The sequence below is a fragment of the Lutra lutra genome, chromosome 5 (assembly GCF_902655055.1).
Source record: "Lutra lutra chromosome 5, mLutLut1.2, whole genome shotgun sequence".
NCBI lineage: Eukaryota > Metazoa > Chordata > Mammalia > Carnivora > Mustelidae > Lutra > Lutra lutra.
Window position 1 is genome coordinate 37251565 of NC_062282.1, and position 19889 is coordinate 37271453.

Here is a 19889-nt window from a genome sequence, read left to right on the forward strand (position 1 = left end):
CTGTTCTGTGGCTGGCTGTGGTTCGAAATGGCATGGCTGGTGTTGGCCTTCTCAGGTGGTAAGCAGTCCTGCTCCGATAGTTTTTCTAATTCAGTGCCTGTCTGCAGTCCTCCGAAGCTTCCCTTAGAGCCCGAGCGGGCGTGGCTATGCCTGGACACCCTCGGTGTTTCTGAGCCTCTTTTTGGGAAGCTTGATCGCTCTCTATGTGGCGATTTTACCGCTTGCCCTGTTGCTTTTGAGGTGCCCCCACTTTTTTTTTTTTTTTTAAGATTCTTTTAGTGATGTGTCAGACAGACCTGGGTTTGAAGCTTCACTGTTTCTCTTGGTAGGGCCTGACTGGGGGAGTGTTTCAAAGCTTGGGAGTCCCTGTTTCCTCAGCTACATAGTAACCGTGAATGTATGGCATTAAAAAAAAAAAAAAATGATGTCATTAAGTGCGTATTCCATAGAAGGTGTTCAGTAAAAATCTGTCCAATGAAGTGTGTGGAAACTGTTTCGTTAACCTATCTTCGAGCTTTTAGATCTTTTTCCATTTTATGAACATGTTTTTGCTGACAGGAGTACCTCAGATATGATTTGAGAATCCGAGAGGGGAGGTTGTTTCTTCACCTTTAACCACATTGATTAGCATCACCAGCCACTTTAAAAGCATGTTGCGTATTGCCAGTGATGTCTCAATTAAAAATTCCCTTGGGAACAAAGCTCCATTTAATAAAGTTGGCTTGGCCACAGAGATGATTCAGAAAGTTCCCTTTTCCCCAATGCAGGAAAACTCACAAGGGAGCTGCTTTGTATGCTGGTCTCACATCGACTTGCTGGCTCTTGAATATTCTCTCAGAAGGGCGGGACCACCAAGGACTGTACAGACAAGTCCTATCCAAGTGTGAGAGGCACTGCTCAGGGTTCGTCCCCATAGAGCATCTCTGTGCCCTTGCAGTGGACCTTTCTCCAAGGGCAGAAGCCAGGTACCTCTGTTGGCCCAAAAGGGGCAGGGTAGACATGTACTGGGGAGGGAAGCCACATCTTAGAACAATCCATCACTCTGTGTTTTACATTATTTCTTTTTGTGGATGTAACTGGAAGAGTGGTCATGAGAAACTGCTCTCCCACTAAGGATAAGGCAATCCCACACTATAGGGTAAGGATGGCATTGACAGTCGTAAATTAATCTAATGTGAGATTTCTCAGGGCCTTTTAAGTTGGTAAGTAAAGCACAGGCACTTTCTTAGTGTTTTGCGAGTGACAGAGGGTTGCTGCGATACTAGTTTCGGTAATCATTCTGCCCTCAGCTCCTCATCTGTAGGGGGGCTGTCGTATTTTTATGACCAACTCCCCTTCTTTTAGGGAACATCCAAGCCACTTCCTTGTACAAAATGCTGTAGGCTCATTTGGACACGTTGTGAGTCAGCGTTGGCTCTCGCGGGCCAAATCCTCCCTTCTATTGGAGTTTGCCCAGTGCCCGCACCTACTGCTCGTTTCCAGTGTCCTCTGGAAAAGATGGACACTGATCCTGCCAAGCTGTATCCCTCTTTTCATGATTGTCTTCTGTGTGTAGATACTGTGCTTCGATCAGATTTGTGGCAAGGGTTTTGGTCAAACTTGTGGCAGGGGTAGAGGGGGACTATATTTTATAAAGTTTAAATACTCAGGGAGTCCACATTCCTTGTAGGCTTGCTTTCCATTCTTTTCAGCAAAATAGGTTAAAGCAGGTTATGATTTGCACCTTCTAGCGTGCGGGGGGCTACAGATACTGCAGATATCTAGAGGAATAAAATGCAGTCTCTGCCCTCCACATTTAGTTTGGAAGCTATAAGGCTAGAAAATGAAAATTTTGAAGAACATGGGTGGTGTGTTTAAATTCCTCCACTCCTGGGGCAACTGGGTGGCTCAGGTCATGATCCCAGGGTCCTCAGATCGAGCCCTGCATCAGGCTCTCTGCTCAGCAGGGAGCCTGCTTCCCCCTCTCTCTCTCTCTGCCTGCCTCTCTGCCTACTTGTGATCTCCCTACTTAATTTGTCCAATAAATAAATAAAATCTAAAAAAAAAAAAATTCCTCCATTCCTTTCCTTTTGCTCCTTTACAGATTTCTGTGGGAAACTTCCCATCCCTGCACCAGCGGCAAGTCTTGTGTCCTTGTTTTATGCTCCCACTTACGGTGTCATCTTTCTTCAGAGCATTTGTCACGGCTGTCGTTTTCATTTATTTGAGCAATATTTTTATTGTATTTTCCTTGGCCATACATGGAACTTCCTGAGTTCAGGGGCTGTGTCTATTCTTAATTCAGCTGTGTTGGCACAAAGTAGGTCTTCAATAATCATTTAACTCTATAACTGGCTGCAGGAATGTAAGAGTTCGATTAATGATGGGTGGGAACTAGTCACAGAATATAGTTCCTTAGGACTTCTTTTCACCCTGAGTATGAATGTCATTTTTCTCAAGGGCTTAATATTTGCCATATTTATAAAACCTTCTGTGTGCTTTTAAAAGCTCACAAAAGTTAAAAGTCTTTTGTTTTGTAGTATTTTTAGTCATAATAGGATAATGACTTTGAATTACTTCCTCAGAGGCATTTTTGTAAATGTCAGGGTGGGTTAGGATGGTGCCTGTTTGAGAAGGAAGGTCTTAGGACCAGAGCTGGGCAGATGTGACCATTGCCAGCATTCTTGCTGTGTCGTTTTTCTAGGTGGAAATAATTAAGGCTTAAGTATTCTCCTTGCAGTTCTAACAAATATTTCTAAGCCATTATCTTGTTTCCTCTGTCAATTGACAGCATCAGGGGAAGAAGCTTTATTGATATTTGCAATTTTAGATCTCAGACTGCATATAGGTGATGGGATTACATATACATGATGAAAGGATGCTGTGGTGATTAGACTTACTTCAAAGAATGATCTGAATTTTGAGTTATCTATGAATCACCTCATTAAAAATGGTCAAAATGAATCTGTTGAGTTCTGAGAAACATTTGTCATTTGATACTTCCACATAATCCTTAAATTGACATCATTCTCATATTCTTTTCTTTAATATTCTGAGTGCAATTTAACTGATGGCTGTCTAAGCTTCACTTTTGCTTTTCTGTCAAACTATCTATTTGTGTGTCGGGTTCTTGTTTTTGTAGGAATCACATTTTAAAAATCAACATCCTACAGTTTCCTCAGTTCTTAAAACTACACAGACTTGTTTTTTTGGTTTTTTTTTCCTTTCCTCCCTCCCTCCCTCCATCTATCTTCCTTCCTTTTTTTTCTTTCTCTTTCTCCCTCCCTCTTTCTTTCTTTCTTTCTTTCTTTCTTTCTTTCTTTCTTTCTCTTCCTCCCTTCCCCACCACCCTCCCCACCTTTCTTTTTTGGAACCCACATGAGACTTTTGGCTACTCCCCTCCCAGAATTAGTTGCCTTTCCTTTCCCAAGCATGTCTGATACAAAAACATTTAAAGATAAAAAGTAAAACTAATTCTTTAAAATCAAGGAAGTTAAATATTTTTTGAATGGATGGCTTCCCCAACAGAATTTAAAATGCTGCATCACTTACAAAGGATAATTTTTATATCACTCAAAATGAAATTTTATATGGACTATTTTAGTTTTTCCATATCCTTTCATATTGCAGGTATCTCTATGTTAACTTTGAAAAATATTTAATAATGTGATGAGACAAATCAAAGATCTTCATTGAAGTAGAAAAAGGTAACGAAGAGCTCATTTTAAAAATATTGAATGCATATTCAAAACTTTTTTTCCTCAAAAATAAAGTGATTTTGTGGTCCAGTTTTATGGTACATATGTAAGTGTGTGGTTGTTGAACATTGCTCCTCTTCTAAAGTGAAAATCTCATTCATTTAAAAAATGAAATTAGACATATTTTGCTTTCATTGCTCTTGTAACTATGAACTAAATAAAAGTAGTTTAAACAGTCACCGCATCATTAAAAGAACTTTCCTTTGCTAGCTAATACTGATTTGCAAATCTTATGCCAAATAGAGTTAGACATGTCTCCATCCACAAACGGTGCTGTGCTAAGGAAAGAAAATATAGAGGAAAAGTAACTTTTTTTTCACATTAGGTTGTTAAGTACATTTCATGATTGGTTTAAATTGATTCATTTCTGACTTGGAGCAAGAGCTGGTGTTCTGCTGTGTATAAATGTTAATAAATATGCTGTACAAATGCAGCTAAATAGGGGCGCCTGAGTGGCTCAGTGGGTTAAAGCCTCTGCCTTCGGCTCACGTCATGATTCCAGCTTCCTGGGATTGAGCCCCACATCGGGCTCTCTGCTCTGCAGGGAGCCTGCTTCCTCCTCTCTCTCTCTCTGCCTGCCTCTCTGCCTACTTGTGATCTCTGTCTGTCAAATAAATAAATAAAATCTTTTAAAAAATGCAGTTAAATAATCGTGAAAATGGTGAAATTAATGAAAGGCATTTGGATCAAAGGAGACCTAAATTCTGGACCAAGTGCTTTGTAACCAAAGACAAATTGATAGACCTCTCTGCACCTTAATTTCCTTAACCTATAAAATAAGAGGCCCAGGTAGATGGTCCATTTTTATGACTATAATTTTATGAGTGTTATGGGAATACATTTTATTTCTCTTTGCAGTTGAGCAAGGTAACTCTTTTTGAATTATTTCTTTTCAGTTAGGTATGAATATCTCCTGTAGGCATCTTCCATCCATCTCTTCCAGATTAGCTGTCTCAAATGTTTTTCCTTCCCATTCTTACCGATAAATTTGGACTCTTTCTTGACACTGACGACAACTTCAGTATCCTTCTTGTCACCTTGCAGACTTTAAACATAAAAATACACATTGGTTTTAAAAGTTGAAAAAAAGTGTATATTATGACTATGAAGCCTGGCCTTGAAATGTTTCCTATCTTTTATCAAATGTCTGTTACCTGAGCAGAATTTATTTGAGGATGGAAAGTGGGAGAAGAAAGGAGCTAGAAGCATTTGAGTATGCACATATTGTCCTACAAACATTTTAAATGCCTTCTTGAAGGGAACACACATGAAACATTTTAACTAAGGTATTAAGAAGTGTTACTGTTTGTCTGATACTAATTAGGGCAAGCATCTGGGTATATTTCCTCCTTTGAAATTGAAATATGTTTTTAAAAAACATGAAACTTAAAGTCATCAGTACAGATTGTGTAAGAATTTTAACTGAATTTTGTTTGGTCTTAGTTTCATTTTTTTCTTGTTAGTCTATGTAATTTTATAAATGTCAGACCTATTTTTGTTTCTTGAAAAGCTGATGGGACAGAAGTGAGTGTGTGTGCTGATTATTAACCAGTACTTTAACTGATGGAATATTTATTCATTGCCAAAAAACATGGAGATATTTTTGTTATAGCTTAAGTGTCTGCCTTTGAAAACAGCGCTGTACTTTTAGAATGTGAATCATTTCTTCTGTTAATAATGATGAAAGGTGAAATAGAACAGATGAAGAAATGCCTGTGTAAACTTAAGCATATTAATTACAAGACAAGGTTGTAACCTGTGGAAGGAGGGATGCCTGGTGGCTTTGGATTGCTTTGGGACAGTAACTTTTCTCTGTGCCTTCTATCTTCAGAAATATTTTGAGGAAGAACGATTTGAATCTTCTTGCAAAATAATCAGAAATTTCTTGCCCTAACAAAGCTCGGTTCACAAAATCACAAGACCCAAATGGCTTAGAGGAAAAAGTCAGAAAACCTAGCTCTGCTTCTGGTTCCGCATGGAAATGAGGGAATCCGTATAAAATTATGTTTCTTCATCTGCACAGTGAGAGTGTGAGTTAGGTGATTATTGACTTCTGTTTCACTCTGCCACTCTGTGAATAATGTCATAATGTTCTCCCCCTACCCCCATCTCCTGCCATTTCTCAAGCCTTTTATCTTTTGGTCTTTAGAAAGTAAATCAAAACAAGGTCTTTCCATTTTTAATTTCTTTTTTCAATTGATTGCTCTGTTGCTCTTCTGTCCAAAAGAATGAATGTGTTTGTCTGTTGGACTCAAGTCAAATGAAAATGTAAACTAGGAAAGTCCTAGCATTGTGCCTTTGCTTGTACAGGTGTGGCTCAGGTAAATCCAGGAAGTCCGGTAGAGTTCTTAAATTTATTTATATGCTGAAGAGGAAGATATCCTCGTAGAACCTTGAGTAAAGGATCACTAGACAACTTTTTGTTCTTTCCATTAAGATATGTTAAGATACGTTTATCTAATTTTACTGTGATGGGAAATGTTCGTTATCTCCTGCAGCCTTCTCTCTCATTTTTGGGGGGATACAGTCATTAGGAAAGCATAACGTATAGGACTTAATGTTTAGGTGTTTATGTATAGATTTCTTATAATCAATTATGTGTTTCCTTAATTATAGAATGTGGCCTCATGAGTTATCCTTTCAGATATTAAAAGTTAAAATACATATAAGTATGTGTGTGTGTATGTCTATACACAGACACAGTTTATTATCCAGAATTTCTACATCCAAAAAAAACTCTGAAACTTGAAACAAAGTTACTAAGTTTGGCCCATTATTGGCAGACTGACCTGACATGAGTTTGTTAACAGAGGGAACGTTCATGCCTCTCTCCAGACACATTGTTTTTGATGATAAGGTGTAAAATGTGCACTGTTATCTTTCTAAAATATGAAAAACTGAATTTCAAAATACATCTGGCCACTGGGGGTTCAGATAAGAGACAGTGATCTTTACCATCTTGGTTTTCCCAGCATGTGAAAACCATCCCAGTTTTATTAGCATTGAGCTTAAGAATGTGGGTTTCTCATTGTTGCAGGCACTGGAAATAATGTGATAAAGAGACAATAATTTAGTGCTTGCCCCTAAGGTTGTAACTAGACTCTGGAAAAATAAACGACATACAATATGGGAGAGAATCTTAACACAAAACATACCATAGGACTTATCCATAAAAATTAGTGCATAGTGCTTGTAATTTTTAAAACCAGTTTTGTGCTTGCTATACATGCAATCAGGGTTTTATACAGATTTGCTAAACATGGTTAAAAAGAAATTCTGAATAGAAATAGTTGATATGCAGACCGATATTTGCATAAAAACTAATTAACAGATGTGTGGGAAATGTTCAGTATATTGTTGGGTAATTTGGCTTTGAAAACAAAGTTGTAAAAATTGTTTTTTAATGACAAATGTAAATGACATACAATAGTTTTTACTCAGCAGATAGTAACTTCTTTCTTTTTTGGTAACTATAGGAATTAAACTGAATAAGTCTCACATAACAGTGCCTTTTTCTGTGAGTTATGGTCATAGAAGTCTGATTTAAAATGGACAAAAAACTTGATTCTGACATAACAGATGGTGTGTATTAGACTCTCTGGTGGGCAACTTGACTTTTAAAAAGAACTGAAGATTCAAATTGCTAATATCAATACTTTATGGAAAACATTTGCTTGAAAAAGTCTTTATATTTAATAACTCTTGAAGTAGTTTTTAAAAAAGCTTTTAAATGATTCCCTGATTGATTGACTTTAACTTAAAAGCCTTTAAGGATTTCCCTGATTGACTGACTTTCACTTAATATTTTATAATAAGTCAATTTTTGAAAGGTTATATTAAGCTTTCATAGTATTTGTATTTAAATTTTAATTAAACTATATTCAGGGTTAGAAATGATATCAGTTATGGGCTCACACCCTCACAATTTGTTATACCAAAAAAAGGGTATTTTGTCAATATCTATTGTAGAATCCAATGTCTTTCCTATCATTTTCCATCTCTTCTTATCATGTGAGGTTTCATTTTAATATTCATCGTGGTTACTTGTTTCCCTACCAGCTCAGTTTCCCTAGAATCCTCTACAGATCTGGGTCTCACACTTGTTGATCTGTAGAAACCATTGTAACTATCTGTAGTATTTAGTATCTATCTGTAGTGTCTATCTGTAGTCTCTAGTGTATTCTCAAGTATTAGATATAGATAGTGTATCTATAGATATACATAGATATAGATCTAGCTATATATAGTTATAGATATAGTTAGATAGATATAGTGTATCTATCTGTAGTATCTAGTGTATTCTCAAGTATTACACACTTACCTCCAAAGTCTTCCTTAAGTGATCTTGTCCCATTTGGACCATTTCCTTACTCTCCTCACACTCTGTACATTAACTGTGTACATTAGAAGAGTTTCTAATGAAGAAAATGACCTTAAGTGTATTTTGTTATGGGAATTGAATTTGGGAAGCATTCAGGAAAGTCTTCAAGGAACATATGATATGATGATATTAAAGGCAAAAATATAAATAAGAGGGGCGCCTGGGCGGCTCAGTCATTAAGGGTCTGCCTTCGGCTCAGGTCATGATCCCAGGGTCCTGGGATCAAGCCCTGCATTAGGCTCCCGGCTTGGCAGGAAGCCTGCTTCTCCCTCTCCCACTGCCCCTGCTTGTGTTCCTGCTCTCTCTGTGTCTCTCTCTGTCAAATAAATAAAATCTTAAAAAAAAATTACATATATATATATACACATATATACATATATATGTATATATACATATACATATTAAAGCCTTTGTATCTCTCATATATATGTATATATATACATATACATATAAAAGCCTTTGTATCTCATATATATATAGTATCTATATATATATATTGTGTGTGTGTGTGTGTATATGTGTGTGTGTGTGTGTGTGTGTGTGTATGAGAGATACAAAGGCTTTTAACATTGAACTTTATCTTCCTCCTTTTAAAATGGAGGTTTAATTGAAGATCCTGTATGGATATTTATTTTGCCTTTTTTTTTTTTTAATTGCTATATGTGAAATTCATGGTAATTTATGAAGGATTTCTTGAGGGTAGAGAAAGGGGTTGGGAAATCTCATGATAGAAATTTTGCCATTTTCCTTTTTATTGGCCCTCTTAAGAAAAATGAAGGGGAACAGGAGTAAAAAAGATCTTTTTGATGGTGTAGGAGTATCCAGTTCTCCGTTTGCTTTGGGGGGCCACTAGATGGTAAAAGTGATGATTATCCTACACTCAGCCTGTATATGATATGATAACAGAGGGCAGCATATGAGTAAATTTTTGCTGAAAATCGCATAATCATTTTAAACAAGTCGCAATTTGTCAGTAATGTATTTATCCTTATATAAAATTGTGTAAAATCGATTTTTTTTCCTATTTTTATTCCTTAGAAATGTGAATTCTCAACCAAATTGCCAAATGTTCCCAGGATGTTTAGTATTCCTTATCTTTCTCAGGTTGATTGAACAAAATGGTTAATAATGTTCTCTCTCTTTGCTTTTCTCTGTAGCTTGAGAAATTTCTTCATTGACTTCTCTGAAACTAAGAGGTTTGCTTGCCTATTTTTAGAAATTAGAGAAGTGACTTTCTATGGGTGCTGGAGTTTTCCCATTTTCTTCAGTGAAATTCTTGGTGCCAAAATCAAGGATGCCAAGGCACAGATTTAACCATGCACTGCCTAGAAAGGGAAGCTAAGATAGTGTGATATTTATGCCCACCCTAAATCCAGACTATAACGAGATTATATATGCAGAACCAAGTGTTAGACTAACCTGTATTCTAGAGCCTCAGTCTTGTTAGTTATCACTGTAATGTGCACTGTAATAGAAACTAATCGTGAACAAAAGGGTTCAAAGTGACTGGAAGAACATTTTTATAAGCCAGATTGGTGGTCGCTTCTCTCATGTGGTAGTGCTGTAATAGGATTCAGTGTACATTTGTTTGGTTCCTGGGAAGCGATCTCAACAGAAAATATTCTGTTTATTTGCATGGCCTGCAAATATTGAAATTTTAAGACCTTCAAGTGCCCTTTATTGTTTGTTCAGATTTTATAATCAATGTTGCAAATATCAAATGTAATATTTTCATGATTTTGAGCATGTTGAATTATAGATGAATGTCCTTGAACCCTCTACATGTAATGTATAGACACAGTGTGACTCCTTTGTTCTCACTTCACGACATTACACAGTACAATAAAATTCCATTATAGTGATTTGCTTCATACCGATGCATTATAGGCCAAATTATATCCCTTAAAATATTACATATGTAAAAAATCTATTCCCTGAGGGAAAGGCAAGTGTTATTCATCTCTCCTATAATCAGACTTATAAAGAGACTTAAGTTAATTGGATTTAGGTTTGTTTCTCTTTGATAAGACATAAAGTACTTCTTACTCTACTATATACTTTTTAAAGACTTAAAAAAAATTTTTTTTAAAGACTTTATTTACTTATTTGTTAGAGAGAGAGCACAAACAGGAGGAGCAGCAGGCAGAGGGAAAAGCAGGGTCCCCACTGAGCAGGGAGTCCGACACAGGACTCGATCCCAGGAGCCTGGGATCCTGACTTGAGCCCAAGGCAGATGCTTAACCGACTGAGCCACCCACGTGTCCCACTCTAGCATATTTTAAGAGTCACTCAGTGTATATGGCAAGGGAGCTACATATGTATTTTGAGCATCTCTTAGGATGCAGTATGCATAAGCATCTGGGACACGACAGTGAGTAAGATACATAGAGAAATTACATCTAGTGGGGGAAAGAAACATTGATTTGATGTTGACCCCAATTATAGCTATGAAAAGTTTTAAGAGGGGCTTGTAAACGGGCCTGTGGCAGTGTTTAGTGAGAGATCTTAATATTGTCTGCCTCAGATGGGAACGAGCCAGGTGAAGCTGAGAGGGAGGGCTCTTGAAAGTAAAAATGAGAACTGATGGCTGAAAGAGGTATGGGAGCTACCCAGGAAATATAGAGGTGTTTCCCCCCATTTTATTAATGAATATACTCTTATTTGGATTGGGAAATAAAATTTTTAAATTAATTCTAGTCGTTTTCCTCTAAAGGTATATTTGATTAATATTAAAACATTTATTCCAGAAAAAATTGGAAGCAAACATCATCAGAAATAATAGCCATCAGTGATCCAAGAAACCTCCTCCCAAAAGTAGACCCTTATACTCTTCTCCCCGACAAAAGCCCAATACAGCTATACATACATTTTGATAAAGATATGTAAATCCAAATTTTTAATAAAAATGGGGTTACAGTATTACTCGATTGCAGTCCACATCCCTTTTCCTGGCCACAGACCTTCACAATAGATACCCCATTCTTTATTTACCCAGTCACTGCTTGTGAACCTTTTAGTTACCTCTAACTTTTTCACAACCCACAAATATTTTTTTTTAAGATGTTATTTATTTATTTATTTGACAGAGAAAGCAAGAGAGAGGGAACACAAGCAGGGGTCACGGGAGAGGGGAAAGCAGGCCTCCCGCTGAGCAGGGAGCCCCATTTGGGATTTAAACCCAGGACCCTGGGATCATGACCTGAACAGAAGGCAGATGCTTAAAACAACTGAGCTGCGCAGGTGCCCCCACCACCCACAAATATTTAAACAAAGTCTATTGTATTTATAGATTTGACTTTTTTTCAGCTTAGCATCTAAATCAATCTGAAATAGGGAGGCATTCGTTTGTCCATCCCAGAGCTTTTTTTCTTCGATTTGTGTACTAAAGATCGTTCAATGGCAATTAGTGTTATGGACATTTAACTTATCAAGATATATATTCGTTACTGAAAAAACTCATTTGTAGTGCCATGATCAGGAATATTTTGCATTATGATTTTTTTTTTTTTTAACAACTTAGCTTTTATCCCTGCAGGGTTTAAAATAACTGAGTTAATAAAAACACCTCTTAGGATCAGAGAATCTCTGCAGGGTCCAGTGTTTCAGCAGAAAACATTCAGTATCTTTTTTGCTCATTTTCAAAAATTTTTTTTAATTTTATTTTTTAAAAAAACATATATTTTTAATCCCAAGGGGTACAGGTCTGCAAATCGCCAGGTTCACACACTTCACAGCGCTCACCATAGCACATACCCTCCCCAATATCCATAACCCCACCCCCCCTCTCCCAACCCCCCTCCCCCCATCAACCCTCAGTTTGTTTTGTGAGATTAAGAGTCACTTATGGTTTGTCTCCCTCCCAATCCCATCTTGTTACATTCATTCTTCTCCTACCCCCTTAACCCCCCATATTGCATCTCTTCTCCCTCATATCAGGGAGATCATATGATAGTTGTCTTTCTCCGATTGACTTATTTCGCTAAGCATGATACCCTCTAGTTCCATCCACGTCGTCGCAAATGGCAAGATTTCCTTTCTTTTGATGGCTGCATAGTATTCCATTGTGTATATATACCACATCTTCTTTATCCATTCGTCTGTTGATGGACATCTAGGTTCTTTCCATAGTTTGGCTATTGTAGACATTGCTGCTATAAACATTCGGGTGCACGTGCCCCTTCGGATCACTACATTTGTATCTTTAGGGAAAATATCCAGCAGCGCAATTGCTGGGTCATAGGGTAGTTCTATTTTCAACATTTTGAGGAACCTCCATGCTGTTTTCCAGAGTGGTTGCACCAGCTTGCATTCCCACCAACAGTGTAGGAGGGTTCCCCTTTCTCCGCATCCTCGCCAGTATCTGTCATTTCCTGACTTGTTAATTTTAGCCATTCTGACTGGTGTGAGGTGATATCTCATTGTGGTTTTGATTTGTATTTCCCTGATGCTGAGTGATATGGAGCACTTTTTCATGTGTCTGTTGGCCCTCTGGATGTCTTCTTTGCAAAAATGTCTGTTCATGTCCTCTGCCCATTTCTTGATTGGATTATTTGTTCTTTGGGTGTTGAGTTTGCCAACAACAAGACAGAAGAAAGAGAAATTAAGGAGTCCATCCCATTTACAATTGCACCCAAAACTATAAGATACCTAGGAATAAACCTAACCAAAGAGACTAAGAATCTATACACAGAAAACTATAAAATACTCATGAAAGAAATTGAGGAAGACACAAAGAAATGGAAAAATGTTCCATGCTCCTGGATTGGAAGAATAAATATGGTGAAAATGTCTATGCTACCTAAAGCAATCTACACATTTAATGCAATTCCTATCAAAGTACCATCCATTTTTTTCAAAGAAATGGAACAAATAATCCTAAAATTTATATGGAACCAGAAAAGACCTCGAATAGCCAAAGCAACATTGAAAAAGAAAGCCAAAGTTGGTGGCATCACAATTCCGGACTTCAAGCTCTATTACAAAGCTGTCATCATCAAGACAGCATGGTACTGGCACAAAAACAGACACATAGATCAGTGGAACAGAATAGAGAGCCCAGAAATAGACCCTCAACTCTATGGTCAACTCATCTTCGACAAAGCGGGAAAGAATGTCCAATGGAAAAAAGACAGCCTCTTCAATAAATGGTGTTGGGAAAATTGGACAGCCACATGCAGAAAAAATGAAATTGGATCATTTCCTTACACCACACATGAAAATAGACTCAAAATGGATGAAGGATCTCAATGTGAGAAAGGAATCCATCAAAATCCTTGAGGAGAACACAGGCAGCAACCTCTTCGACCTCAGCCGCAGCAACATCTTCCTAGGAACATCACCAAAGGCAAGGGAAGCAAGGGCAAAAATGAACTATTGGGATTTTATCAAGATCAAAAGCTTTTGCACAGCAAAGAAAACAGTTAACAAAACCAAAAGACAACTGACAGAATGGGAGAAGATATTTGCAAATGACATATCAGATAAAGGGCTAGTGTCTCATTTTCAAATTTTCAAATTTCACAGTTTTTCTTTGTAGTCTTTCTCCTGAAAGCATAAGTAATTTACAAAGGTAATTCTTCATCCAAAAAAAAAAAAAAAAAAAAAAAAAAAAGAAGTGCTGCAGTGAGAATGTTAATTGGCCATAGAGGCCTCCTTGAGTTTGCAAATCTAGAACCATGAGTTATTGAGGTGATTGAGAAATTTAAAAAAAAAACAACTTTAGATTGGACTCTTAAAAGCCTCTTGTTACTTACTTTTGTGAATTAGGAAAACAAAACCAGGAAACTCTCCAACACATTTCATCTTTAGTACCTGTGTAATTGGGTGAATTTCTGTCTGGTTGAGGCTCCTAGCATTTGCCAGGGTTCCTGTCCTGACTGAAGGTGACCTTTCTCACCATCTCATAACTTTGGGAACCTATCAGCCAAGTGTTAGGCCAGTTTTCTTGGGGGACACTTATAAGCATTACTGCTACATGTAAAGTCAATCCTTGTCCCTCAGTAGTTGCCTGTCGTTCCTGATTAAATGAAAATCATTTTCAAATATATTATAGGGATAGCTTTGGTTACACAATTGATTTGTCCAATAATTTTCTAGTAACAAGAGAGGGAAAATTCTTATTGAACCTTTGAAAATAACTGTATGGTCATGAAAAATAAGGACACTCATTCGTTTCTGAATTCTGGTGAGATCAGGGAGAATTAGATGCTCTCTTTAAATGTTTTGCTTCAATTTGAAAAGCAGTGTCTACCAAATTGAAAGTTAGGTATAGCTTAAGGGGAAAAAAAAGTCTTCCTCATATATCCTTTGAAAATAGAATATTAAGACAGCATCAACAATATCTGAACAAATAATCCATTAATTCAGTCTTCTATATTTCTTCTTTCACTGGATCTAGGGTCAGCAGAGTTTGCCTTGATGAATCTTCTCTTCCCACAGAAAACATCAACATCCTAGTTAGATATTATACTTGTTACAACTGCCACCTTTCCTTTGTTAAAACATTTGAAGGGCTCCTTTTGGGTTATCTGTTTGTTACTTTGTTGCTACCTTTTAGTTACATATTCACTGGCTGAATAATGAATTGCATTTGTTAATTGAATATCTAGTAATCAATTAACTTCGTGGTCAAAATATGTCAGATTTAAGTACAGTACCCTTGTTTTCAAATAATTATATTTTCCACATTAATCTTGTGAGAACAAATCATTTTTCAAAAGCTTAATGAAGAGCGAAAAGCTAATTGATTGTAGCAAGCACTTAGAAATACTGTTCTATAGTCTCAAAGTATTCTCACTCTCCCTTGAGTTGCTGACTTCCCAAAAAAGTCTGTAGTCCAGAAACAAACAAAAAAAGCAGTGGCTAGGACTACAGTTTACCAAATTCAACTTTATATACATATATACATAATGAAACAAAATAACGAACCATGAAGGACTTAAAAAAAATCATTTAACCACAAAGAAAAAAAAAAAAATACTACACCCTAAAGAGAATGACCTTATGTTTGGCAGACAGAAAAATAATAAGACTGTGAACTTGCAACTTTTCTTGTGTAGTATCTGATTTATTACGGTTCATTTTAGGTCACAAGTTCTATAAAATGTGTGAATGTTACTTAAAATCCTAAGTAAATCATGCAAGTAGACACTTTGTAACAAAAAAATCATAAAACTAAGGCTATGTGCCTATGAGTTTTTAGTTTAAATAGCTTGTAGATGTTCACATTAAAACATCTCATGTGGCTTAATAGGTCTGTGTACCAGTTAGGATGATTTTGGTTGTAAGAAACACACACAAAAAATATGTAAGTCTGGCTTAAAAGAGTAAAAGGGAGCACCTGGGTGGCTCAGTTGGTTAAGCGTTTGACTCTCGATTGTGGCTCAGGTTGCGATTGCTCAGGTCCTGGGATTGAGCCCTACATGGGGCTTCACGCTGAGTGGGCTGAGTCTGCTGGTTTTTCTCCCTCTGCTCTTTCCCCAACTCACATGCTCTCTGTAAAATAAATAAATAAAATCTTAAAAAAAAAAAAGTTATTTGTTCCTTGAAAAGTTCATTGGTAGAGAGATTTAGTTTTAGTTTGATCAGGCCTCTGCTTCCATCTCTGAAATTTTCTGGGCTCAACCTTTCTCTGTTTACCGCAGGTGTTAGAAGTCTCCCGGCTGAAGTTAGGCTTATCTGATTGGCTTGTCCATTAGCTCAGCAATTTTCTCCCCTGGGAGAAGGAATTCTCCTGCAAACCCAAGGACTTTCATATTCAGCCCAGAGGGGAAGGAGGGGAATGGATAATGAAGATGTCCTCCTCTACAGAATTATTTTTTATCTTCTCATGCTTGAGTTTTGGGGAATGGGAGGGAGTTAATAAATACGTTCATTGATTTGTCTCCTCCCATTACACAAGCTTCTTTCTTCCACTTATCATCTTCCCTGTGATCCTCTTGACAATCCTGGGAAGGAGATGTTATCTCACTTGCCAAATAAGCAGGAGGAGATTAGCCAATTCTTTTTCTCAGGCTCACAGGGCTTGTGAAGGCATATTCTAAAGTCTGTGTTCTTTCTTCTGTGCTCTTCAGGCTGTAAACTAAATCATAGTTGCTAAGTAATTTTGTGAGGAAGGTTATTCCAATTTGGAAGGTCAAAGGATTTTATACATTTATTAATAAATATTCATTCCACAATTAATTACAGTGTTCCTACTATATACTGGATATATGGTAGGGGCTGGGAGGTTAAGGTGAGGAAAACAGAAGTGCCTTCCAATCTTATGGATTCAGTGGGGGAAGCAGATGTTAATGTCATGCAAATGAGTGTATAATTACAAACTATGAAATTGCTCTGGAGTAAGATCTAGGTCTGGCAGGAATGATCACAAAGTTTCTTCCTATGAGGTGACTTTTGAGTTGGGATCTGAAGGATGAGAACAAGTTAAGCCAAAAGGGAGGAGAGCATTCCAGGGAGAGAGAATGTGGCATGCTTAGGAAGTGAAGGGGGTCCTCTTTGTTGCAGCCCTGGACAAGACGGGGGTGAGACAAGTAGATAGATTACATCCTCCAGGGTCTCCGGGTGGTATTAAGAATTGCGCTTGATACTCCACAAGAAATTATCTTGGAAAGCACTGATCTTACATACTTTAAGGATTTGAGCAAGTTGCTGAGGTAGTATCTTAATATTTATTGCAGTTATCTCTCTGAATATTTATAGTATTTTCTTAAAACACGTTTTCTTGCCACAACAAAGCCTTACCTCATTTTTAGAATTATCATATTCAGCTTTCCAGTCCTGGCATGTTGTGTAAATCATTTGTAGCAGCTTTTTGTATGACTTGAACCTAGATGTAAAAAAGTGATGGGAAAGGCATCTACATTTTAGTGAATATTTATCAAAAAGATTGTTGAATTAGTTGCAAACTGCACAGAGAAGAAAAGTCCAGACATTAAACTTTGGGGAGGAAATACAGAAATAATATTTATATATAATAAATTTGATGTTGGTGACTTGGCATGCTCTTTCCATTCGTCAGGTCTTGTTGACATTGAATTTGTGACCTCCTTTTTATTTTTGGTTATAATCAAGGAATAAAAGAGAAACAGAACTTTATTTAAATATGCAGTTGGCTCTTTGCTTTGACTAAGGGCAGTATAAAAGAAAAATTTTGCTCATGCCATATGGCATATTAATATCCCAAAAAGCATGCACCTGGTTACTAATCAAAGTTGAACTTAGGTCCTTCAAGTTCATCTCTGTTGAAAAGATGGTTTACGGGGCACCTGGGTGGCTCAGTGGGTTAAAACCTCTGCCTTCGGCTCAGGTCATGATCCCAGGGTCCTGGGATCGAGCCCTGCATCTGGCTCTCTGCTCAGCGGGGAGCCTGCTTCCCCTCCTCTCTCTCTGCCGATTTGTGATCTCTCTCAAATAAATAAATAAAATCTTAAAAAAAAAAAGAAAAGAAAAGATGGTTTGCTTAAAATTCTAAGCATTTGACCTATAAAATCTTTAAAAAAAAAAAAAAGAAAAGATGGTTTGCTTAAAATTCTAAGCATTTGACCTATAATATAGTATTTAAGCATGGAGTTGCTAACTCAGCCAGTTTCCTAAAAGTTGCACAAATGAACACCATTACTTTAATCTTGTTACATCACTTACTGAAAATATAACTTTAAAAATTGTCAAAATAAGCTTTGAAAGTAGGAACATATGTATTATTGAGTAAGTGTTTATCAGGCAAGCATCTTCACTCCTTAAACCTTTGTAAAGGGTAATATCAATTGTCCTGCCTCAACAGTTTATTTCATTGGCGGGAAAGATGTGTCTTCTCTACTGGAATGAGAGCTTAGTTCTCTTGCCTTGATGTTGAATGCTGCATAAGGGGGGCAGGGCGGGTGTATATGCATGGTTGTCATTATAGGCCTGTTTCAAGCATGCTTGCTCCCAGCACAGAGTATATGATGTTCCAGTAAGTCCCTGCTCAAACGTTTTCTATATCACTTTCCTCTTCTGCCTAGGAGAACTGACATTTCCTTCTGTACTTTCAAGATAGGAGTAGAGACAAGTTTCAAGATAGGTTAAACAAGGACTTTGCTGTGTAGCGCTCTCTGGACAAGTAAACTAGTACACTAATGATCAGTTTGAAATGCTAACACTTCTGCTTGTTTGTATTGAAAATAACTGTGATGCTTCCATTTTTTTGGAGCAAAGATCTTCCCCTCCATTGTGTCACTGAATTTCAACTCATGCCGTCAAGACTGGGAATAATGCAAGTATCACCTTCAGTATGTAGATGTGAAAATGAGAAATACAGAGAATACACGTGATCTGGGCATTCAGAACCCACGCTGTTCTGGGTATCAGAAAAAGCCTCTGAAGAGGTGATAGAAGTGCCTGACACTCCCATGCACGGCGGTGTGGACCCACAGGGTAGCTGTTGAGTACCAGCATTTGCTGATTTTCATCAAAGCTTTCAACACTTGCCAAAGCAGTATGTTTTCTGTCAAGGACTGTCATGGTATATCCTCCAGTAATTTGGGGGAAAAAAAATGATTTGTTCGTTTATTTGGAAACTTTTTTTTTTTTTTTTTAAATAAGTTACTGTGTCAAATCCCTGGGGATTTGAGGATGAAAATGTTTGGTCTGTACCTTAAGTCTAGAGATGAAGTTGGACATAGGGGAAGAAAACATCCATCTGCCTGGATTGTTGGAGAAATTTCATAGGAAGTTGTCTTTGAGATGGAGTCTTGAGGGTAGAAGGGTGCGGGGTGTGTTCCAGGAAACTAAGTCTATGTGTAGGAATAATAATAATGATAAAGATATTTATGGATAAAGCAGCTAATATTTATTGAAAACTTTGGAGTGCTTGGTTTCTTCTTTTTCTTTTCTTCAAAGTGTTTTACATGTATTAACCTGTCTACTCATAGCAACCCTAAGAGACAGAAAACTGCAGATTGGAAACTGAGTCAGAGAGTGTTGTTACCTGGCTCGTAGTCACACAGTTAATAATGGCGGAGCCAGGTTTCACATCCAGAGTCAGGGGCCACTTTCCTTTGTGTGAGTAAAATGACCTGTTCTGGAAATGGTAGAACTTGAAGGGGTTAGAAGCTCAGGTCTCTGGGTAGTTGTCGAGGTTTTGGCTGGTCAGAGAGTTCCATGGGTCAGATCATGAAGAGCCTTGAAGACACGCTAAATAATTAACATTAATTTTGTAGAATCAGTATCTGGTTGTTATTTTTGTTTTTTGTTTTGTTTTGTTTTGTTTTTTGAAAACAAGGTCTAGAGCTTACTTTCCTCAGAACTGCTTGGGGTAGTTTTAGAAGTGCATAGTCCAGGTTCTGCTTCAAATCAACCACTTCGGACTTTCCATGTTCCAGGAAGTGACCAAGCATCTTGCACTGTGATATGGTCAAATAGAAAGTAGATCTATAGTTCCTAATGGCAGGTGCTGCTATTAGTTGCCCCAAATTTCTTGGTATTTAATTTGTTGAGTTGAAAATTAATGTAAAGAAGGCAGTGAATTCTGCTTTGTATGAGTGGGGTTTAATTTGCTTGCAGAATGTCCTATTGAAATGTGGTGGGAAATGAAAAAGCTGCCTACTTGGTTGAAAGGTAGGGAATTTTTGAGCCTTCTGCTCATGGCTGGTAGGAGACTCATGGATATAGTTGAGATTACTCATGTGAAAAAATAGAGCAGTCAGCATGACTGGAAAGCATTGAAATAGGAAAACAGCATGAAATGTGAAATATCAAAAGTCGAGATCTTGACTCAGAAGAGCATCTTAAAA

The 19889-nt window shown here is 37.3% G+C and overlaps 1 protein-coding gene across 3 annotated transcripts in view; it reads left to right on the forward strand.

Moving 5' to 3' along the window:
- PARP8 (poly(ADP-ribose) polymerase family member 8) overlaps positions 1-19889 on the forward strand; it is a 177799-nt gene that overhangs the window by 68433 nt on the left and 89477 nt on the right. For 2 of the 3 annotated variants that reach the window (XM_047729841.1, XM_047729839.1), the window contains exon 4: positions 14516-14578. The exons of the other annotated variant lie outside the window; for it this stretch is intronic. In XM_047729841.1, coding sequence (XP_047585797.1) covers positions 14516-14578 — 63 coding nt within the window. The remainder of the gene's footprint in view (positions 1-14515; positions 14579-19889) is intronic. 3 annotated transcript variants of the gene reach the window in all.